The sequence below is a fragment of the Xyrauchen texanus genome, chromosome 17 (genome assembly GCF_025860055.1).
Source record: "Xyrauchen texanus isolate HMW12.3.18 chromosome 17, RBS_HiC_50CHRs, whole genome shotgun sequence".
Taxonomy (NCBI): domain Eukaryota; kingdom Metazoa; phylum Chordata; class Actinopteri; order Cypriniformes; family Catostomidae; genus Xyrauchen; species Xyrauchen texanus.
The window spans coordinates 38,623,792-38,648,264 of NC_068292.1; the positions used below are offsets into that span (position 1 = coordinate 38,623,792).

Consider the following 24,473-nt stretch of genomic DNA (forward strand, 5'->3'; position numbering starts at 1 on the left):
GATGCAAATGTGTGAGGGAAGAAAGGTTTGAAGTAAAAGGGGGGGAATGACTTTGGGAAAGACTCAAAAGGGTGTTTGAAATGATCACTTCAAACTCAAACTTGTGAAGCTAAACTTTTGAAGGAATGTAAAGAGTTGTTTGCATTGATGCTTATTGATTTGGACTGCAAGTGTTCCAGTTCAGACTAACTTGTGTACTGAGTTGATGAGCAGTTGATCTCTTTGACATTCTTACTTGTCTTTTAAATTATGCCTTTTCCTTTTAAGAACATGTAACACAGTTGAAGGATGGGCAAGGAGGAGGCGAGAACCGGCTTGTCAACATAAATTATATTTTAATGAGAAACTCAAAAACACAAACAAACACACATGACGGACATGTCCGTAATTCTCTCTCTCTCCCCAACAATCGTCACCGGCCGCCTTTATCCCTCGCGCACTCATCAGGCTGATTGGGGACCGGGCGCGCGATATGCCGACCGGCCCCGCCCTCCGCTCCACACTCCTCCCGGCGTTATCTCAGGCCGAGGTGCCACCGGCATGACGTACACCCCCCATCCCTGGGGCGGGGTGTATCTTGCGTCCCAGCGTGGTCATCCCCGCCTTCCTCGCCCTGGGAGGAGACAGGAGGGAAGACAACAACAACAAAAAAAAAACAAAATAGGCGAGGAAAGGAAAAGGCCAGCACGGTGCGACAGGGAGAGAGAGAGAGAGAGAGAAAAAGCTCACTCACCGGTTCTCTGATGTACCGTCGCGTGGTCCTCGAACACTCCTCCACACTCAGGCGGACGACAGCCGCTCCAACACCGGGCGAACCGGAGTGAAACCGCCGACCCCAGCGGGTAGAACGCGCCTCCGCTTTTCTGGCGGCAAATGGGGACACTCCTCCGCCCCTGGCAGCGGCTCTACCGCCCGGGCGGTCGGAGAGTTTCTTCCCTCCTCCCCTCGCGGACGGCGGTCTTCCCTCGACCCCTCCGCGTCTCTGGGGACGGCAGGGCACTCCTCCGCCCCGGCAGCGGCTCCTCGCTCCAGGCGGTCGGGGTATCCAGTCCCCACTTGCCCCGCGGACGACGGCCGTACCTCGCATCCGGGCGGTCGAGCTACTCCGTCCCCCGGCAGATGGCAGCGGCGCTCCCTGGGTGGACGGCAGTGTCGAGGACTCTGCGACGGGCATCCTCCTCCTTCCCGGGTTTCAGCACCAATGTAACACAGTTGAAGGATGGGCAAGGGAGGCGAAGGAGAGCCGGCTTGTCAACATAAATTATATTTTAATGAGAAACTCAAAAACACAAACAAACACACATGACGGACATGTCCGTAATTCTCTCTCTCTCCCCAACAATCGTCACCGGCCGCCTTTATCCCTTGCGCGCCTCATCAGGCTGATTGGGGACCGGGCGCGCGATATTCCGACCGGCCCCGCCCCCCTCCGCTCCACAGAACATTTTAGTTTTTTACTTTTCCTCTTGTTTAAAACCTGTAATGTGCTAGGTTTTTTTCCATGAAACACAAAAACTAGTCTGTAAAGCAGTACAATGGAAAGGAGGAGGAGAGAACCAACTTGACAATATAAACAAATACAAATTAAATAAAAAGACACACACACACACAGGAGCTGCCCGTAAATACGCTCTCTCTCTGTCGCACCGCCATCCGCAGTCAGCCTTTATCCCTCTCGGAGGGTTGATTAGCCTGATAGGGGGCCAGGTGTGTAAAATCAGAGTCATTTTGAAGAATCTTCATACAGCTCTGTTTCATTCATGGATAGTTTATAGTTACCACACCTGTCAAGCTCCAATAAGGACCATTCAATTATCATAAAAGTAGTTCAAATGACTTTTACTCTATATTCCAAGTCTTTTGAAGCCATATGATCACTTTGAGTGAGGAAGATTGAAATGCAAGTCATTTACTGATAAATGTCTCAGATTTCACCGATTTGACCTCTTAAATCTTTCTGAAACACTATTTTTAATAAAAAAATTTTAACAAAAATGTATTACTACTGATCGACCGATATGGTATTTTTTTAATGGCCTTATTTGGTACTATATTTTCTCAATTTCACACAAACCTTTGTAAAAAGAATCTAAAAAATAATATTTTATTTTAAATAGTTGTTGGCAGTTTCTCCTGATTTCTGTTTAGTCATCACATTTTTGTAATTTGCACATGAAGAAATTGATAATATATTAGGGAGAAGGAAATAACAATACACACAGTAGTCCAGCAACCATGGATGGCATGTCCACATTAGCAATTGCATTTACTAAAAAAATACAGACTAGTGAAGAAGACATTTACTTAGAGCACACATTAAGTGCTTTTACCTTGAAATTACACCAGAGACTATTTAGCAGAGATGGGCCACTTCTATCAAAATTAATGGGATAAATTAGAATGCTCAACTGCAGCCAATGGTCAATGGATGTGATAGGAAGTTCCGCCTTAAAGGTAAAAGAGTCAATCGCCTTTTAGATACAGACATGGCCTGTCAATGTACTTGAGAATGCACATGTGCATTAGCTATAGAAGCTGAGAAAATTGCGTTATTTCAGCGTAATCTGATGTAAAGAATCACAATTTATGATCCCATTGTTGTCAGATTTTCCTGCTGATTTGAAATATGTTCTTTGATCGTAATCTTGACCAACCTTTTTGGAGATTTCGGTCTTTCCACATTCAGGTATATAAGAGCTGCAATGTCATGACTGGAAATAACCTCCCGAGAGCATTCCAAACATGGCCAACAGTGGACTGACTTGCTAGAAAGACTTTGGTTGCACTCATGCGCTTGTGCGGATCCAGCAAGCAGCAGCAATATCCTGACAGTTAAAACAGCCTTGATTGACCATCATGATTTGTAAATCAGAGGAACTTTTGATCCTGATTATGAAGCTTTGATTCTGGTTGATAGAATACGCACTTCAGAGGAAGATATTAGATGAGCGATTGACGGGAAGAAAACGCTGGATTTTTGTGAGATTTAGTAATCGTGAATATCTGTTTAAACAAGATATTTGCAAATGGTATATAATAGAAGTTTTGTTAATATTTGCATTTTATCATTAGAAAAGAAAGTTAAATGTGACTGGGAATGGCTGAGGAGAGACTGTTAAAATACGTGCTTTAGAGGTAAATAAATGAGCGCTCAACATAATGCTAGATCTGCTGAAGTTGTGTGAGGTTGGTTTTTTACATCTGTTTAAACAAGATATGTGCATATTAGGAGACAGTATTTATGATATCAGTTTTATTGATAAATGTTACAGGGAACTGTTGAGGAGAGAGAGGGAGAATGAAACGGGCGACTACTTAAAAATTAAATGTGTTCTGATATGCGGACCGTTTAAATGACACTGTGTCGCACACCGGTCTACTATTGTAGTAACTCGGTGGCATGTAAACTGGTCGTTTACATGTCTCAGTTGCTTCACATGCAAGCAGGTGACCCTCAAGAAAAAAATCTTCCAAACAGGAAAATGTATTGGCCAATGCCGATAATTAAAAAAAGTCTGAATATCGGCTGATTTATTGGCCTCTGCGATATATCGGTCGACCACTAGATATAACCCCTTTAAAACATTTCTGAAATACTGTTTTTAATTATATTTTATATGAAAAAAAAAGTATAACATAACCCCTGTAAAATCTTTCCTAAATACTATTTTTAAATTTGATCCCCCCTTTCTCCCCAATTTGGAATGCCCAGTTCCCACTACTAGGTCATCATGGTGGCACAGTTACCTCAATCCGGGTGGCAGAGGACAATTCTCTGTTGCCTCCACTTCTGGGACAATCAACCCATGCATTTATCACGTGGCTAATTGGTCATGACACTGCGGAGATTTGCAGCATGTGGAGGCTCATGCTACTCTCCTCTTAACACGCACCCCATTGAGAGCGAGAACCACTAATCGCGATCACGAGGAGGGTACCCCATGTGACTCTACTCTCTCTTTTAACCGGGCCAATTTGGTTGCTTAGGCTGGAGTCACTCAGCACACCCTGGATTCGAACTCGCAACTCCAGGGGTGGTAGTCGGCTTCAATACTCGTTTTGTTTTTACATTAGTTACAATAAAAATTTTCGTAAGATAAATTCCTAAACCCCACCACCTACCCAGGCCCCCTTAAATACTATTTTTAATTACGTTTGTAATATAACCTCTTTAAAATGCAGTACTTCTGAAATACTATTTTTGTTTACATTTTATTATTAAAAATATATGATACGACCTCTTTTAAACTCTTTCTAAAATACTATTTTTAGTAAAAATGTTATTAATAAAAATCTATAATTTAATCCCTTTAAAAATTTTCTGAAATACTATTTATTTATTTATTTATTTATTTATTTTTTATAAAATTTTCCATGAAATGCACTATTTACAATCATTCATAATAAGTCATTTTAATTATATTGTTTATTAATAAAAATGTATGATTGATCCTTTAAAGGCTTGGTTACATTTACCTTTGCACATCAAAACATTGACCAATAGGAAATTGCTTGGTTTGGCAGAATATTTACAATGGATGAGGAAATAATAATAAACTGGATGGAAAGGAGCTGTCATTGTACTTCTATTTCCCTTCATTTTACACCCTTCCTAGCTTTTATTGTGCAAATGCACCGGTTTTATCTAGTGTATCAATTAAGTTTTGCCACATGCTTATAAAGTGGTTTAAGGTAGTGCGTACTGTTATGCATATGTTGACGTGAAAGAGATCAGACACATGCCTTAACATTCTTCATGTCTAATATATATTAATTTCTGTGTCATTTCTTTAGTCCTCATAAATGAGCTGTCATTGTGAAGCATTGGGCTGTACAGAGAGCTCATTTAGTCCTTCATGCGCTGGTAATGACTGCTCAATTAATGTAGTTCATCACAGGGGACACGGGTGGGGGGTGGGTGGGGTTTAGGAATTTATCTTACGAACATTTTTATTGTAACTAATGTAAAAACAAAACATTTAATAATGTTTTTATTTACACTGAATTAGTATATAATTACATTTAAGGTATATTAATAAAATATTTTAATGTCATTATCATCATCAATCATTAGAAATGGTGAACAAACTGATTTGATGATGTTTAGGATTAAGAACAATGTAGAACGAAATATGCATAGGCAAGTTACAATTCACATAATCGTTTTACGAGCACTACAGAAAAGAATGGAGAATAAAAACACAGCAGTGATCATAAGTGTGAAGTTAACGCCACCATGCATTAGAAAAAAAACTAGTGCAAAATGATTTTTCAGAGAATCGATAAATCTCTAAATGTTAAGAGAAAGCGTTTAGGTTAAATTAAGTGGCACTAAATGGTGTTAATTCTGCAAAAGCAGTGGGATGTGTCCGAAGGTGTTTAATAAGGTTGCTGGTGTTTCCCCCTTTGGCTTGAAATCTTTGTAGGCATTCCCGGTTTTCCCAGTATCATCAGGCAAACTCCAAACTAATTCCAAATCTCGTTATGTGAATCGTGTTTTTAAAAATCTTCTCACTGTCCAATGTTTTATATAAATCCATATTATCCATTAGGAGACACAACGCTGGGATTCAGACGTGTGTGTTTGAAGCATGGGAAAACCACTCATTGAAAAATAAACAATACCATATAAGGAGCAAAATCTACACAGTGTTTTGCATTCTTAAAGGACACTGTGTGAAGTGGATGCCACTTGAAAAGACTACATTTGAAATGTTATTGCAGACATGGGTATGATTCAAATGAAGGTTTTAGATAAAATAATATTTAGACGACTACCGCACATACAACATAACTTATGTTACTAGTGTATTAATGGTACTGACGTTTAAAAAAAAAAAAAAATGATTAGTGATTTGAAACTAATGGCACACAAATTTTGTAGCAGTGTATCCCTACCAAAACTTGTAACACTTGGGCTCTGTTGCGTTATTTAAACATTGCTCTATTTGTTTTAGCATCCCGACCAGCCCGACACAGCATCACTGGCTCAACCAAAGGTGTGAGTTTGGGGCGGGACTATCTGTTTGCTCAGCCAATGGAAGATGTGGGAGTGTCGTTGTTTTTTTTTTTTTTATTATCTTTGTTTACACTGGTGGTGCAGAAATGGTACACTTCACTTTTAATATATCCCTCTTTACGAATATATTTTAATTTTTCTCCCCAATTTTAATGCCCAATTCCCAATGCACTCCCAAGTCCTTGTGATGGTGTAGTGACTCGCCTCAATCCGGGTGCCGGAGGACGAAATCTCAGTTGCCTCCATATCTCAGACGTCAATCCATGCATCTTATCACGTGGCTTGTTGAGAGCGTTACCGCGGAAACATAGCACGTGTGGAGGCCCACGTTATTCTCTGTAGCATCCATGCACAACTCGCCACATGCCCCACCGAGAGCGAGAACCACATTATAGGGACCATGAGGAGGTTACCCCATGTGACTATACCCTCCCCAGCAACCGGGCCAATTTGGTTGCTTAGGAGACCTGGCTGGAGTCACTCAGAACGCCCTGGATTATAACTCACGACTCCAGGGTACGGATATATTAACATTTTTGAACAAGCCGTTATTGCAGCGTATTTCCAATAAATAGTCTTTTTGGACTGGGGTGAAGTTTTGAGTTCTGAAAGACATGCATGTATTCGTGGCACTTTAAGATCAATGAAAATCTGAGTACTAATAATATGACCCCTTATACATCTTGCACTTGTGTATGTTTGCAGGTACTCTCACCTCGTCCCCTCCCTGCAGATGATGCAGTTCTCTGCGGCGGCAGGTTTGAGTCGCCTGCTCATTATTCTGGGCGTTTTGCAACCTGTCATTCAGGGAGACGACATCTCGGAGGAACTGCTACAGCGGCAGGTCAGTGTACCACTGCCCCTGACTCAAATCTCTGAAAGCCAACTTCTGTGTAGAAGTAGTGTATTGTATGATGTTTACAGACATTGACCATACGCAGTGTAGTTTTCCAAAAGTGCATGAAAAACATTCCCTTGGTCAGTTAATTCCCCCCTTAGCAAGATTTCTGTTTAATTTTGGAATGTTTGAAATATGATGATGTCACTGCCTGATTCCAGTGTTCTACAACATGACCACTTGGTGGTGCTGTTGCATAAATTACAGCTGTTTCTATGAACCAGTTGACATGGATGTCTAGAAAACAACAGAAACAGTTTAATGATCAGTTTTCTAAAATGAACAACTGTCCTTGACGGATGTGACAGAAACTGCAGCGGATCCATTTTTTTTAAACGCGTAATGATGCAAAACAGTCACTCACAGTCAAGGTACGAGTGCACTCTCTGCGCTCCAGTTCCACCCAATTTCATGCAAGTTAACATGCGGCCACGAATATGCAAAACATTTTTTTGAATTTTGAATGGCCCTTCTTCCCCTCAAAAACCGACAGATTCCCATTTACAACATGAATCGAAGGTTGTCTGCAGGAATGGAAGAGTTGATTGAGGAATATTTTGCCTTCATAAGAAGGTTGAAATAATTAATGCACAAGAGGAAGTTAGTGATGAGGGACTGTGCACAGGTGCAATTCCTTTCTTTAGTTCATATAGTAAATGCCCATCCTATCTGCATAAAAACAGACACTGTTTTTAAGACCCCTGTCTCATTTGTTTGGGAAAGATTAGAAGCATAAAACGGAAGCAATATGTTTTTTGTAACAGTAGATTTAGACAAAACAAAACAAAATAATTGGGCTAAGTCTTTAAAATATCTGCGTGTTCGCTAGAGACAAAAACAACTTTGCGTGTGTGGTTGGCGTAAATGCAGTATCAAGTTATGCTCGTGTTAACTCGGCAAATAATGCATGTTTAATGGAATAAAGAAGGTGCTGTCAGTGCTTACACTGAATTCACATCAGTCTTCTTTTCACAAGAAAGCAGGCAATCAAATAGTAATTGTAGGCTACTTGGAGCTTTTATGTTTAAGAGGGAATAATTGTGTCCCTCTCGACATTTAATTTGACTACTCTATGTCTTTGAAGCAGAGGATTGTTCTCTGTGAGAGGGGCTGCTCCACTTGGCCTTGGAGCTTTTCAAAAGTCACAAAATGAGATTTACATCTGAATGTCTGTTGCAACGACTAATGGTAGACAGATATGGGGTTTTAATTGTCGACAGCGATATCTAGAGAGCAGGGTGGCCACAATAATGCTGATATATAGTGGCCGTAAAACACCTGAGGGGAACTGACTTCATAAATCCACTAAATCTCATAAATAAATTCACATTAAAACCATTTGGTTAAAAGTCATTTTACAAATGTGAGAAAAGTTATGTTAGTTCTTAGAATAGGCCTTGCATAATTTATTAGCAGTTTCCTCCAGCAATTTAAAGGATATTTTGCTATCTAGTGCAATGAAATTAATACATTTTTATGAGTTGCCCAAATAATTTCTGGGGATGCTATATATATACTATACAATTAAAGGATATCAAATAAGCTAAATTGTTGAATTATATTGTATGTAAATTACTCAATTTACACAGTATTTATTTACTTAAAATTGTCTACAAATATTTGAAAACCAAGGCAGTAGATATATTGTAGAACTGATGTGGAATGTTTATGTGCTAATCAGACACAGTTTTTGTCAAAATGTCAAACGTAAAATATCAAAGTAGTAAAAAAATAAAAATGAATATATTTTATACAACTCGTGATCTTTGTGCTATCCTTACTACTGTCAGAGCAATGATATGTATCTGTGAAAAAAATATTTTCATAAAAATATCTCAAATATATCATCCTTAAAACAGAGACATTGATGTAATAAGCAAAAGTCACTACACTGGGAAAAAAATATCTAGTAATATTTAATGATATACAATTAAATAAAATCTACTTAACTTAAACAAAATATTGATCGTGTGAGTAAATTTAACTTAAACACATCAATTAATATAATAACTTTTACTTACAAATTTGATGTAGAAGTTACTTTAATTTTACACTTTTTGTTTTTATTTTTAGAACATTTCACATTTTTTACTTTACAACAAACAAATGATTATTCATGTAGCACAAGAAGAACAAAAGCCTTTCACAGGGAGTCTTCATGCTTGCTATATACTATATTAGAGATTGTTGCATTTTTAAACACTTTGTTTAACATTGTGACCTCTTGCTGAGTACAGGTTAAGTCACATGTGCTTCCCAGTATAGAGCATGCATTAAAAAAAAAATAAATAAATTAATCTAAATAATATAGAAATCAAAGAAATTGTTTACAAATATAATTAATAAATGCTGAGTATATACGTTTCCTTTTAGATTTAACTTTTTCAATATTTTTATTATCAATTTCTTGATTTTAACATAGAGGACTTTTATTTGTAGCACATGTTTTGTCCCTTATCTCAAGAATCAGTGAAGTATGACAAGACTTTCTGCTTTAGGATTGATTCATGATAAGACATTGTAAATAGGGCTGTCAATCGATAACATTTTTAAATCTGATTCATTACATGGTATCCCAATTAATTAAACGCAATTAATCGCATTTAATCACATATACAAATATTTGCTGAGAAAGCCCCTTATATAACAATAATTCAATAAATAATGATGAAATAATTATACATAGTATTCTTTAAATATTTAAAAATTATATATATATATATATATTAATTTTTATAACGCGTTATTTTTAATACAATTAATTGCACTGAATTGATGCGTTAAATCGACAGCCCTAATTGTAAAGCATTTTTTTTTTCTCAGTGTAACATTTGCCAGTGGGGTTATAAAAATAAGCTTGATTCAAAGGGAATACAAGTTAATTGGCAAATAATTTTTTCTTGTTTTAAGCATTAATCTTAGGACATTTGATTATGGACAAGTCTTAATATCTTATGTCATCTTGCTTTTCAAGTCAATTTATGTTGTTTTATGTATTTGTACTGTACAACAAGACAGGCTAACTTGTTGTCTTGTAATGTGAATGTTATTAGAAATCAATATCTGTTCCGAATTTCTCTTCTTTCAGAAATATCTGTTATGTAATCCTGCTCACCAGAGTGCTGCAGTCGACGAACATTTCTTTCTTAACGAGAGCGCATCTCAAGTCAGGTAAAACGTGATTTTTTTTTTTTTGTGATAACAACACTTTGATAAGTGGCTATTTTTATCAAAATGTATTTAGAAACACAGATAAGAAATAAGATGATAAATAAGAGTTTTATTTTTATTTTTAGAAACAAAGTGTATGTTTTCTATAATTTTTTCTTACTCTGCCTTATTTTATTTTCTTAGATATCCTTTAATATGTATGTATGTGAATCTTTATTTATATAATGTATAAGTATATAGTGTGTTACTGTGTTATAGAGTATAAATGTGTCTTCTGTAAAGCACTTCGTAAGCACATTTGTTTTAAAAGGTGCTATAGAAATAATTTTTAAGACATAAAAAAAATTTATGAATGTAATTTAATTAGCAAAAGATCAAAGCAAGTGGCATTTTTCTAAGAGAAAGGTAGCACAAGCACACTTGCAAACAAAACATTTCATTAAAAGATTTTTTTATTTTTACATTTGAAATGATAAAACATTAGATATTATTTTGGTTGTCAAACATTAGTGGGATATGTACTAATGTGATTAACTGCACCTGCTAGAGCCCCTGTGTGAACTTCATACATCCACTAAAAATGGCCTTAACTACAATGTCAAAGTTGATACTGATTAAAATGTCTTGCATTATTGGTTTGCAGACTTGCTTTGATATTTTTTTATCTAATGCAATGACATTCAGACATCTTATTGTACTATGCCTTAAGTGCCCAAATACTTTTTAGGCCCACTGTACATCATATGCAGGGGGTTATGGTGTCTCTGTTTGAATGTCCTTGACTTTTCAGGGAGATCTCGAGATATAAGCCTCTCTCTAGCAAGACATCAGTGCATGTGATTACTGGAGAATCATATGATGAACAACTTCCAGCTGATCTGAACCATGTGAGTGGATTTCAAATTCTTACTTCTAAGCTTAATTAGTTTGAATGTTTTAGTGATTTTTTTTTTTCTGAACATCTAATTAACTTCTCTTATCAATAGGTAATTGCTGAACTTCAGAGTAATTTTTTGGAGCGGACTTATCCCCTTGCCAATCACATTAAAATTCGTGGGGCGGATCGTCATATGATCTATAAAAATCCATCTTCAGTTATAAAACATCTGCTCAAGATTGTGTCACAAAAGCAGTCCAACCAACAGAGACAGTAAGGTGCTTCAAGAATACTGCAGGACAATTGAATTCAATAAAAGTCATGTTTTTACAGCTGTAATGTATTTTCTTTTATGATGCAAGAAGTCAATAATATGTCCCTGATTACTGAGGAAACACAGAAATATCAGGAGTTTGTTTGTGGGTTTACACAGTACATTTGGTTAATTTTGTTTGATTACTGATCAGCCACAACATTAAAACCACCTGCCTAATATTGTGTAGGTCCCCCTCGTGCCACCAAATAAGCGCCAACTCGCATCTCAGAATAGCATTACTCAATACTCAAACCAGCCCATCTGGCACCAACAATCATGCCACGCTCCAAACGACTAGATCAAATCATGCAGATACGGGTCAGGAGCTTCAGTTTATGTTCACATCAACCATCATAATGGTGAACATTGTTTATCTTAGTGATTAATAGTCAATTCAAAGTGAAACAATCTGTCTGTAAACAATTTTGGGAAAAATTACTTGTGTCATGCACAAAGTAGATGTCTTTAATGACTTGCCAAAACTATAGTTTGCTAACATGAAATCTGTGGATTGATAAAACAATTTTTTTAATGACTTCAACAAGCTAAGTGTATGTAAACTTCTGACTTCAACTATATATATATATTAGTACTGTGCAAAAGGTTTAGGCACTTGGGGAAAAATGTTGCATAGTGAGGATGTCTTCAAAAATAATGCTATAAATTGTTTTCATTTATCAGTTAATGTCATACAAAGTCCAATATACATAAAAAACTAAATCAGTATTTGTTGTGCCCACCTTTGCCTTCAAAACCGCACCAATTCTCCTAGTTACACCTGAACACAGTTTTCCTTGGTTGTTGGCAGATAGGATGTTCCAAGGTTCTTGGAGAATTTGCCGCTGTCTCAATTGCTTCTGTCTCTTCTTGTAATCTCAGACTGACTCAATATTCAGTGGAGGGGCTCTGTGGGGACCATGTCATTTGTTGCAGCGCTCCCTGTTCTTCTATTTGCAAAATAAATGTTTGGGAGTCTAAAATATGTCCTATTGACACACGAAAGCTGAAAATATAAATGACCATCTTAAGAGAAATGTTTTTGCGAAGCATCTTATGTGCCTAAGACTTTTGCACAGTACTGTATGTATGTGTGTGTGTGTGTGTGTGTGTGTGTGTGTATATATATATATATATATGTGTGTGTGTGTGTGTATATATGTGTGTGTGTGTGTATGTATATATATATATATATATATATATATATATATATATCTATATATATACACACACACACATATATACACAGTTTTTTTCTGATTTATAGGGTGAAATGTGACCTTGAATTTGCAATTCACGAGAAAGACGACAATAACAATAATTTATTTATCCTGAGGATTGAAGTTTAATTGACACAACATCAAAATAAAAATGTCCAACAGATCTGGAATTTTATTCCATCCATATACATGCATAGCAACAACATTTTTAAGAAAGTTTTCTTACATAAGGACATTGGAATGATTTTTTTTTTTTTACAGTATTCCCTCGTCCCATCCCACACAATAATAATCGCCACCAATAAACCTGCCTTTTGTACAATTTTTTTCATTCTATGGGTAAGAAAAAGCTGCTGTCTTCCCCCTTTTATAATACTGTTTTCTGTAACGTTCCTACTCCCCTTTTTTTCCATATTTTATTTTTTATACAAAGTATTGCGCTGAGAGCAAATTTTTAAAAAGAGAGAACAAGGTGTATCAGAAAACATAAACACAAGTACTATACAAGAATGCTGCCATCCTCATTTAAACACCCAATTCTGTGTCGAAGAAAAGACACTGAGACAAACAGCAACATATATATATGCAAAGCCATGTGTATATGCCAAAATATGAGCTGCAGTGTTGTGCCTGGTTATCCTTTCGAACAGTTTTAAGGCTGAAGTCAAGAGTATCAAACTACAAGTGACATTTCGGCATATACAAAAAAAACTGTACCGGCAAATAAGAATACACAAGTGCTCTAGAAGCTATTGTTGGGTCTAAAACGCATTTCAGTTTTGTGCCTATTGTCTCCTTGAACCTAACATACAATGTAAACAGTATGTCTGCTACACAAGAATGACTATACATTAACATTACAAACAACTCTGATATAAACTTTCTTTGAATTTAAATTAAGAGCACTACTCCTATTAATACTGATTGTAAAATAAATAAAATGTGGAAGTGGCACCAATATTACACTTGAATATTTTTTTCTTCATTTTGTATTAAGTCTTAGTCAAATAACGAAAAAAGTAGCTTCTCTTGATTGTCCACAAGCAGCATATAAATCTGCATGATGCACTATTTCAGACATGACCGTTTACCCCCAAAAAGAGAGGAAAGGAACGAGAGGAGACTAATGTCATTTCATTTCACGTGCTCTGCGGCATGTGACGAGCAGTAAAACTTCTTGTGCGTGATAAAGTTTGACAAGTTATTGAACTGGATGTCACAAAGGCGGCAGTACTTGCCAGTGCCAGCAGGCTGCGCCGACCCGTTTATGCCTTTGCTGACAGGTGTTGATTCTTCCATGGGTGATTTAGAAGTAGGCGATACATTCTCATTAGAGTCGGGAGGGTTCTCTGTGCCCCATGTTGGGGAAGTTTGCTCATCTGGTGATGTGATGTGAGGTTGATTTTCTTGCTGGGGCGTCGCTGTTGTCTGGTGCTCCTCATTAAGTCCGCCATTAACAATCACCATGCCCCTGTTTTTGGGTAGCAGGGGCAGTAGCTCCTTGCCAGGATGGGGACAGCCATTAGTTGCAGGTTGTGCTGTGCCTGGCTCACCTGCGCAATTGCTGCTTTGTTCCTGCTCAGCTGTGTCACCCTGCATAACGAGACTCCCTGACATGTAGTCACCGCTCTTGATCCCGAAATATGGTGATATTTGCTCTGTACCTTTAACCTTCTTTATTGCTCCCGGATAGAGACATTGCGGCAAAAACATGTTCTTGTTCTCATCTTTTGAGGTCATGAGCTGTGATTCATTGAAAGCTTTCAGATCTGGCACCGCTGGACCAAGGTGTGGTGGAAACAGTCCTCCATTTTGCATCAGCTTGTTGCCACCATTTTTCTCACATTTCACAGAACTCTTGTCAAAGATGTCGTCAGAATTATTGCCTTCACTCTTCATGGTCGGGAACATCGGCTGCTCCAGAGTGCCAATCTCACTGTGCTGAGCAGCTGTGATAGGGCAAAAGTTCTGTTTGTGGGCTAGGTAGTTCTCCACTTTGTTAAAACTTATCTTGCACACGGTACATTCATGATAGTCCAAGAGTCTTTTGGGGGAGTTGCACGACTTGTCCTGGTGAGGTGAGCACTTTTTGCTGAGGTCTATTGGTACATCTAGTTCTTGTGGGTCTGCAATGGTATTACTTTTGGGGGCAAGGATGGGTTTTGAGACAGCAAGTGAAACATCTAAATGTTTCGGGACAAGGCCTGAAAAGATGTCACATCGAGGGTGGAAGCGGTCGGCCAAATTTTCCACAGTCTCCTGGGACGTACAAGGGTTTCCTAGAGTAGGCATACCCAAGAATCCGGGTTGTGGACCTATGGCCTGTCTTTGATCTTGGTCAGGAAGACACATCTCATACATCTTCCTCCGCTTGCGTGTTCTCATCGTCCGCTGCATGGCAGGTACCTTAGCAGACATGCGTTTCATGGGTGGATCATGGCGAGTAGCGCAGTAGTACTGCTTGTGCACCATGTACGTTTCATGGCGGCTAAAGGTGATGTTGCATGCCTCACAGGTAGTCTTGTTCGGGTCATTTTCACCGTCCACCAAAGCCGTGCTGGGACTCTTCACCTCTGGCTGTTTTCCTCCGAGTCTTTCCTCAACACCTGTTGGTGTAGTAACCTTTTTTACCTGCCCAGTAATGTCTTTTTCTGGCACTTTCCCACCTGCGCTCATAATATCCAAAACAGATGAATTCAAGCATGCTGTTGTCACGAGAGGACTGTCAGTCTCAGATGGGAGGCATCCTGGGAGCATTCCGACTAAACTATGGCCATTGTTTGGACTTAAGGCATCAGAAACCTTGTCTGGGCCACTCGAGAAATCTGGGGACTTTGCCATATGCTGCCAGCGACTGGTACAATAGTGCTTCTTGTGAACCAAGTAGTTATCCAGATTATTGAAGGTGATGTTGCATTCAAAACAAGTTGCCCCTTTGGGCATTAGAGGACTGTAGATAACAGGTGGGTAGCTGTTTCCTCCATGGCGTAGCCTACGATGCACCAGCTCTGACATTTTTGCTAAGATCTCAGATGCTTGCGGTACCACCGAAATATCCTGAGAGAATGCAAACTGCGATAAGAATGGACCCATGGGAAAGGATGGGCCCATATTGTGCTGGACAGGAGAGGAGGCTAGACGTGGACTCGAGGGTTCTGATTTGATTCTTGTGTATGAGAAACTAGCTTTGCTGCCTGGGTGAATTTCCCCCTTCTGCAGACCAAGAGCAGGTTTTTTCTCGGGTCGTTCAAGTTCTCCATCAGGACTGTTGGCCTTGTTGGGAGTGCTCTTGGGACTTTGCATGACCACATCTTTTCTAGCTGATAATTCTGCTCGTGCTGCCTGCAGAGCTTCCTCTCCTGCTCTTGGGGAGTTCTCACTGTCGCTCTCCTTGTGAATTTTCCCAGAGTGGCTGTGTAAGTCTTGATGCTGCAGCAGCTCCCTGTGGTTCTGGAAGCTGATGTGGCAGTGATTGCATCTGAAGGCTGCCTGTGACAGGTGTGAGAGGATGTGGTGCTGGAATGTAAGGAGTGAATCTGCTGTGAAGTTACAGATTGTGCATTTTAAGCTGGTGCCAGGGGGAAGAGACTCCTCCATTTTTACACCTGTGAGAAAGATAAAAGGCAGTTTTGTTAATCGTGCACTTCTAATGTTAACAACAATCATTGCTGAATCTTGTTGTGTCTAGCTGCGTGTGTATCTGTGTGTGTATTTCTTTTCCACCGATGCTGCATTAACACAATACACAGTAAACTGGATTACTAGATGTGTACATTTCAAGAACACAATGGTAAACCTGGTGACAAGTGACCTAGATCATCACATTCAAGGTTCAGTAAACTTTTGTCATCACTTACCCTCATTCCAAACCTATATTACTTTATTTCTTCTGTAGAACACAATAGCAGTTATGAATAGCAAAATGTATAAGCTGCTCTTTTCCATACAATGACAGTGAATGGTGACCATGGCTGTCAAGCAAGATTTTAGTAACAAATACAATTTCTGTTCCTCACACAAAGCTATCATTTGTTTGATGGTGTCCTAACCAGATGTGACGTGATGCCACAATACACGATAAAAGGTATTTTTTCCACGTTAAACAGAGTTTTTTCATAACCACATGTGACGGCTTTCTATTTTTGAAATTATTTATATTTCTGCGATGTCGTGCCAGCCAGCGCAGTCAACAAATGGGTTCAGAACAACTTGATTTTGGCCCAGGGTGTCACACACCTACCGAATGTTGTGCTTGGGGTCTCGCTCTCTTCAGCTGGGGCTCTGTCACACACACACACACACACACACACACACACACACACACAGACGGGCTCAGAATGGCAGTAGGGAGACAAACCGGCTCATTCTGACTTTCCGCTTCCCTGTCAGGTGGAGATCGCCGAAATAACAGTAGGAGTACCGTGTGAACATATTCGTAACAGACCGAATAAGGATGTGATTCATGAAGTAATTTGCACTGTGTATGTGTGTGACTGTGTATTTATTTTCTCTGGGTTTGCCATAGAAAGTGTATGCACATATGGAGCTTCAGTGATAAAATGAGTTGCGTTCAATAAACATTCTGTTCTGCCTGTGATAGCTCTGTTTTCTATATTTTATTGTCAATTATCCTAATTTAGTGTGTTAATATCTGGTGTGGACAGACAGATTGCGTGTCGCTGGAATCTTATTGCGTCTCGTCACGCCTGGTTAGGACAAGGTGTGAGTCTTGTGGTAAACTTGTGTTTTTGTTTGTCATATCTGGAGCTTGACAGCCCCTGGTCCTTATACACTTAAATGTATTCTCTTTAAGTGTTACACAGAAGAAAGTTATATGGGTTTAGAGGGACACAAGGGTGAGTAAATTATGACAGAATTTTCATTTTTGGGGGAACTATCCCTTTTAAATAGTGAATTATTTCGATTAAATGTTTAATGTACATTGTTTGAGTTTTATTATTATGATTTTTTTTTTTATTATTGTCAAAATGAACGATACCAGCACTGTCTATACTCACTGCTGTGTGAACTCAGGTGCATTTCCAGAGCACGAGGGTTGCTAAAGCTCTTGTTGCATTGTGGGAAAGGGCAGATACTGGGAGTTTGGTAAGCATTGGCGTCAGTCTCTTCATGGACCTTATCGGGTTCCCTCTGCCGCCCACTGCAGTAATACATCAGGTGGGCCTGAAGGTTTCTCTCACTTCTGTACCATATCCCACATGCTTTACAGGGGAAGATGTCCTCTGAAAGACAAAGGCAAGCAAGTGGATGCTTGAATACATTCTCCTATCCCATTTTGATAGGCAGAGAATACCTTAGTGAGGTTAGAAGCCATATTCAATTAGATTTGTGGTGCCAAATTATTCAACCAAAATATTTCCCCCAAGAAATACCATAAACTTTTTTTGTTAAAAACTTGGTTTATGAAAGTTAGACTACCTAGAACCTAAAGACATTATTAACTATTAATCAGGTTGTACTCATACCCCTCGTTTTATTGTAGTTTTATTCATGCCATTTGTAGGTTGACTTCCTAAAGAATGTAAACACTGCTGCAAGGCAATTTCACAACATCACTCTCTAGATCTTTAAACAATGATTTGAATTGAACTGTAAGATTTTCCCTTTTTCGTGGACTACAAAAGGAGTTTTTAGGCAGAATATTTGGCCTCGGTCACCATTGACTTGCATTGTAAAAAAAAAAAAGATGCAATGAAAGTGAATGGTATCTGAATTTAACATTGTGCCCAACATCTCGTTTTGTGTTCCACGGTGGAAAGAAGGTCATACAGGCTCGTAACACCTTGAGGATTAAAAAATGATGTCAAAATTGTCATTTTTGTGTAAACTATCACTTTACCAATTCTGGTGATTGTTCTGATGTTGCATGGCAACAGAGATGATTCCAGTTGGTTTATGCCCTTTCCTCAAGGGCAAATGAAAACATTGCACCATCTGCTAGCAGCATCCTCTGTCAAGCTGAACTCTAGACTGCGCTTATCAAGTCAAAAAAGTATTTGCAAATGGCTTGAATTTTGCAATTACAAGGCTGGTCAGAGTCCAGGCATGTTTACTGTACTTCTAATCTAAAGGGCAGCTCATCGTATCCCTCCAGCAGAGATTAATCTATTAGTAGCATGTACTGTATATTCTGTTTTTGGTATCGTAGGTGTATGTGCAATATTTCTGAATTGGCTCAGACTATTGGTTGGAGTGCTCAACAGTAGAGCCACAGGAACAGGTGAGAGCCCATATGCAGCAACATTGCAGCCAAGATTTATGGGAAGACTGGACTGTACATAGTTGTATACGCACATCTAGAAAAATGCAGGTGCACAACTACAAGTTAAATTTCGTAGGAATGAGTAGAGATGCGCCAGTGACTACTCATTCCTAAAACTGGACTGTACGGCTACATTGTGAAAGTATGTTGACAGTTATTATTCTTAATATGCTGCATACATGGCTTTGATACCTTTGGACAAGTATTGTGTTTAAGTGCAAATGGGGCTTACTGTTGACTATAGCTGTGGGTAATATGGAGGCCATTGCAGCTTGCTGGGGCAGAAGTTGGATGGTGTCCAGAAGCCTTGCTGGATACATGCCCTCACCGAGAGACATGTGATTGACTGCCTGCAACCGAGAGTCAAAGTCCACTGCGAACGGCACCAGCTCCTCGCCTTCCATTATGTTCTTGGTGGTGGTACACCACAGTTGGCCACCTGTGCGAGAGAGAAAAAACAAAAACATGTTATTATTGCAGCATTTAGCCTTTTATTTTTCCACTGGTGGGTTAAAAAATTGCAAAAATATATTGTAGTATGTTCTGATAGGGCAGTGAACAGCAGGGAAAAAAACAATGCTTAATGCAAATCATAAAGTGAATAGTTGTGGGGTAAAACGCTTCCCATATCTTAGTTTTTTTTGTCAAAGGCTGTGTGTCCAATCAAACCCTACAGTATTTATGCTTAAATTTGATGACTTTTGGTTTAACTTCAGAAACCATAACAGTGCAAAATGTTTATAATAAATATGAGTTAAGAGTATTATACATTTTTATTTAATAATACAGTAAATTGTGTTGCTCTTAAATGGACTCTATAGCTATAAGGTCTACTGCACATCTAAAAGTTGGAATTTAGATAAACTGTTCACATGGAAATTTTCAATAAACTCTTTTTGGAAAACAGAAAATACAGTGGTGGAATAAAGGAGGGAGGGAAGTCAGAGGCAGGGTTTATGCTCCAATAGCATTTATCTTCATGCACGGCAGGATTTCAACCGCACTTAATTTCCCATTCAAGTGATTAAAGTTTTTAATATGACTATTTACAAAAAATCTGGCTTCCGAGATAACAACAGACGATGATATGCTGGTGCTAAGTGGCAGAATTGGGACATTGTTTCAGAAGGGAAGCTGGACAATTAATTAAAGCTCTCTGTTAGCTCTCAGAGATGTGCAAACACACCGATGGTGCTTCAGAGAACAAGACGAGCTGTACTTCCAGACCAGCTGTTTTCCAGGAAGGAAAGGGTGTTGATGAGAGGTAGGAAGAGAGACAAAAGGGAATGCTAAAGGAATAATTTACCCAAAAATGGAAATTCTATAGAAATTAATTTACTCACCCTCATGACGTACAAAACCTAAAACGTTCTGTCTTATGCAGAACACAAAAGAAAATGTTTTACTGAATACTGCGGGCTGTCTTTTCTATAATGGCAGTTGATAGCGACTCAATTTAAAAAGGGCCCAAATATATAATTACATTTCATTTATAATCAGTCAGATTAGTTAAATGCCATCACGTTTATTTCACTCAGTTAACATTATATTATGACATTGTTCTTTTCTCCCTAATTTGGAATGCTCAATTCCCAATGTGCTCGAAGTCCTCGTGGTGTGACTCGCTTCAATCCGGGTGGCGGAGGACGAATCTCAGTTGCCTCCGCATCCGAGACCGCTAATTCAAGTATCTTATCACATGGCTTGTTGAGCACGTTACCACGGAGACACAGGGGCTTCACGCTATTCTCCACGGCATCCACGCACAACTCACCAAGTGCCCCCTCAGAACGAAAACCACACATTATAGGGACCACGAGGAGGTTACCCCATGTGACTCTACCCTCCCTAAACCTGGCTAATTTGGTTACTTAGGAGACCTGGCTGGACACCCTGGATTCAAACTCGTGACTCCAGGGGTGGTAGTCAGCTTCTTTCCTCACTGAGCTACCCAGACCCCATATTATAACATTTCAACAGTTTCATTCAGGTCTGTGATTTCTGCTGCCCTATACAATGTTTTAAAGGATTATATCACTTTAACCAAGACTAAACTTTAAAATGTTAAAATCAATAAAAACTACGTAATCGTTTAATCATCTAACAAGCATTTAATACCATTTTTATTTTTGTTTGCAATGAGATACAAAAGGAGTTTTTTAGAATAGAAATTAAACCACAAAAAGCACAATAAAAAATAATAAAATTCATGCATAAATTTGTTAGCTATTATCCAAATCTTCAGACTGCTTTCTGTGAAGAACAGACACAAATTCATGCCTTTTATGAAATAATGTCCATCTCCATCTGCCATACAACCTTCGCTCCATCCTAACTGTTAAACTACGTTGGTTGTTTTTGTTTTCAACTTAAAAATATTGCCGCATCAAAAAACATCAGCGGTTTTACGGCAGTGATGTCGAATGCTCATTGGCTGTCAAGTGTCTCCTGACCATTTGTGACGTGTCGTATTCTGCGGTGTGTGTGTTTGAATGAGATATAACAGTGCTGTTACGGAGTGCATCAGGAGAAGATTTACAGTGATTAAGAATTTAAATTCCACTCTCTACATCGCACAATGCTTTGGACTTCTTTTGTAGAGAATTTTGCAGTTTTTCTGAATAAAATTGTGTGATTACAATTATCTGCCTGTTAAATGTTTTATATGCTTAATACATGGTTATGGTTAGGTTCAGGAGTAGATGTGGGATTAGCAGCTGTAAAATATATATACATTAAGATATTGTATAAAAAATTATTGCCTTCATCTACTTGTTAAAAGTGTTATATTGTTGAAATGTGGTTATGTTTAGAGGTTGGGGTAGGGATAAGGGATATCATATATCTATAAAACAGTAAAAATGTACAAATATATTTATAATCGATTCATGTATTCAAATATACACTGGCAGCCAAAAGTTTGGAATAATGAACATATTTTGCTGTTTCGGAAGGAAATTGGTACTTTAAATCACCAAAGTGGAATTCAACTGATCACAAAGTATATTCAGGACATTACTGATGTAAAAAACAGCATCATTACTATTTGAATCTAGACAGGCCCCATTTCCAGCAGCCATCACTCCAACACCTTATCCTTGAGTAATCATGCTAAATTGCTAATTTGTACTAGAAAATCACTTGCCATTATATCAAACACAGATGAAATCTATTTGGTTCATTAAATTAAGCTTAACATTGTCTTTGTGTTTGTTTTTGAGTTGCCACAGTATACAATAGACTGGCATGTCTTAATGTCAATATTAGGACAAAAATGGCAAAAAAGAAACCACTTTCTCTAGAAAATCATCATGAAGATTTCATACAAAGGTGTACACTACAGTCTTCAAAGACAAAGCACAACTGGCTCTAACAAGGACAGAAAGAGATGTGGAAGGCCAGATGTACAACTAAACAAGAGGATAAGTACATCAGAGTCTCTAGTTTGAGAAATAGATGCCTCACATGTCCTCAGCTGACAGCTTCATTGAATTCTACCTGCTCAACACCAGTTTCATTTACAACAGTAAAGAGAAGACTCAGGGTGCAGCCCTTATGGGAAGAATTGCAAAGAAAAAGCCACTTTTGAAACAGAAAAACAAAAAGAAAAGGTTAGAGTGGGCAAAGAAACACAGACATTGGACAAGAGATAATTGGAAAAGAGTGTTATGGATCTTAAACCCATTGAGCTTTTGTGGGATCAGTTAGACTGTAAGGTGTTTGAGAAGTGCCCGACAAGACAGCCACATCTATGGCAAGTGCTACAGGAAGTGTGGAGGTGAAATATCACATGAGTATTTGAACAATCAGCTAGAATGCCAAGGATCTGCAAAGCTGTCATTGTTGCTCCTGGAGGATTTTTTGATGAGAACTCTTTAAAGTAGTTTAAGAAGTTCTGAACATTCTTTTCAAATTGTAATAGTACATTTTCATGTTATTAATGTCCTGACTATATTTGTGATCAGTTGAATACCACTTTGGTGAATAAAAGTACCAATTTCTTTCCATAAGAGCAAAATCTATACATTATTCCCAAATTTTGGCCACCAGTGTATTTGTAATGTATTCGTCAATATTTTAAATGTCTAAATCTGTAAATATGTAAATTTTTTTACATTTAAGATGCTTAATAATGTCCATATTGTACGTTTTAGTGTCTATCCAAATGTACTTTAAAAAGTTACAAATATTAACATACAAATAGCTACATTTATTAATGAGATCAGGCTGCTTCAACAGAAGAAAAAAAGTCTTACAAGTTTGGAACAACATTAGAATGTTGGAGCAAATGTTGAGATAATTTTTCTTTTCCCAATGTATAATCTTTGAAATCTCACCATATGCAATTGCTCATTCACTTTAAATATGGATTTAAGGGCTTTATAGATTTGATATGATCAGATCAGGTATAATGTAAATAAGCAAAATAGCTTGATAATACAAGCACTAACTGTGCGAGCTTCCGTGTGTGTTAGAAATTCACGACTGCTGCCTGAAAGAGCCCCTTATCATTGTGCAAATCTTTGTGAGGAGACACTCCTCAGATGGGCCCTCTTCATCAGCGAGATCCTGTCACACACCACACACTGCCTGGAGAGCTCTCTCATTCCTTATCTCATAATTAAAATAACAAAACTGCCAGCGGAGATCACAACTGTCACCTGCAACAGCAGGAGGGTGCAGGCCACCTCTGCTTGCACAGGGTTCTGTTGCAAGTTTCATGAAGAACTCATTACTTACACAAGAAAATGAGGCAGAACTGTGATGTACTGTACTGAAGTATGCTGGGGACCAAAACTGTTGCTGTGTTGTAGGATGGCCAGTGAGCTGCAGCAACAGCCTCAAAACATCACTGAAAAAACATCCAGCAATAAGGTGTCATTTCAATTAGAAGGATATTAGTGTTGCTGCCATATGAGGCTTTAATGGTTTACACCTAGGGTTGGAAACTGAAAACCGTTTCTTATTCAGAACTGGTTACATACTGTACTTATATGGTTCCTGAACTTACATTTTTGCATTGATGAGGATGGAACGGCATTCTTAAATACTATGACAGCATTTCCTACTGCGCTATTCAGCAGCAGGGCGGCCCCTTATGAATCTACAGCGCAAATCTCAAAGCATGACTTTTGTAGTTTTGTAGATTCCTGCAGGAATGACTCTAATGAGCTGGTTGATTTGAATCTACAGCATGCAACCAGTGTAGTCCTATTCCTGAACAAATGACTCTTATAAGGCAGTTCTTTTGAATCTACAGTGTGAAACATACAGCACAACCAGAGTAGTCTGATTCCTCAACATTTTGTATATACTGCACATTTTGTAGTAGATCATCTGGGTATTGTATGCATACTAAGAAAATGCATAATATGCACAGTATACACACTATATACCGCAGCAACAGTAGGAGTAGTATGGTAGCATGCTATTCCAAAATGACTGGTTTTTGATAGTTTAAACTCACCCTTTCCAGGCATCTATAGTCAAATCAGCTTTTACACCGAACTGAATGAAGCCCTTTACATTGGTTAAGAAACATTTCCAAACCACTCAAAACAAGGTGTTTCCAGGGTCAAAATGTCAAACTTAAAAGAACGTCCACACTTCGGTCATATGGAGGCTTCCTCTGTGTGCCATTATGAGTTCACAGCTGTGGCGTGAGAGTGCAGGCACAATGTGTAGCCAGTGC

At 38.5% G+C, this 24,473-nt stretch overlaps 2 protein-coding genes across 2 annotated transcripts in view; one reads left to right on the plus strand and one right to left on the minus strand.

The window, feature by feature from the left end:
• Nucleotides 1-11,382, plus strand: part of si:dkey-122a22.2 (uncharacterized) — a 35,607-nt gene extending 24,225 nt beyond the window's left edge. The window contains exons 8-11 of the mRNA XM_052146298.1: nt 6,725-6,863; nt 10,006-10,088; nt 10,879-10,975; nt 11,075-11,382. Coding sequence (XP_052002258.1) covers nt 6,725-6,863; nt 10,006-10,088; nt 10,879-10,975; nt 11,075-11,242 — 487 coding nt within the window. The 3' untranslated portion in view covers nt 11,243-11,382. The remainder of the gene's footprint in view (nt 1-6,724; nt 6,864-10,005; nt 10,089-10,878; nt 10,976-11,074) is intronic.
• A 1,152-nt stretch (nt 11,383-12,534) lies between these two features.
• zfpm2a (zinc finger protein, FOG family member 2a) overlaps nt 12,535-24,473 on the minus strand; it is a 213,315-nt gene continuing 201,376 nt past the window's right edge. The window contains exons 6-8 of the mRNA XM_052146270.1: nt 19,014-19,220; nt 17,517-17,741; nt 12,535-16,103 (exon numbers count right to left, since the gene is read on the minus strand). Of these exons, the coding sequence (XP_052002230.1) occupies nt 13,633-16,103; nt 17,517-17,741; nt 19,014-19,220 (2,903 nt within the window). The 3' untranslated portion in view covers nt 12,535-13,632. The remainder of the gene's footprint in view (nt 16,104-17,516; nt 17,742-19,013; nt 19,221-24,473) is intronic.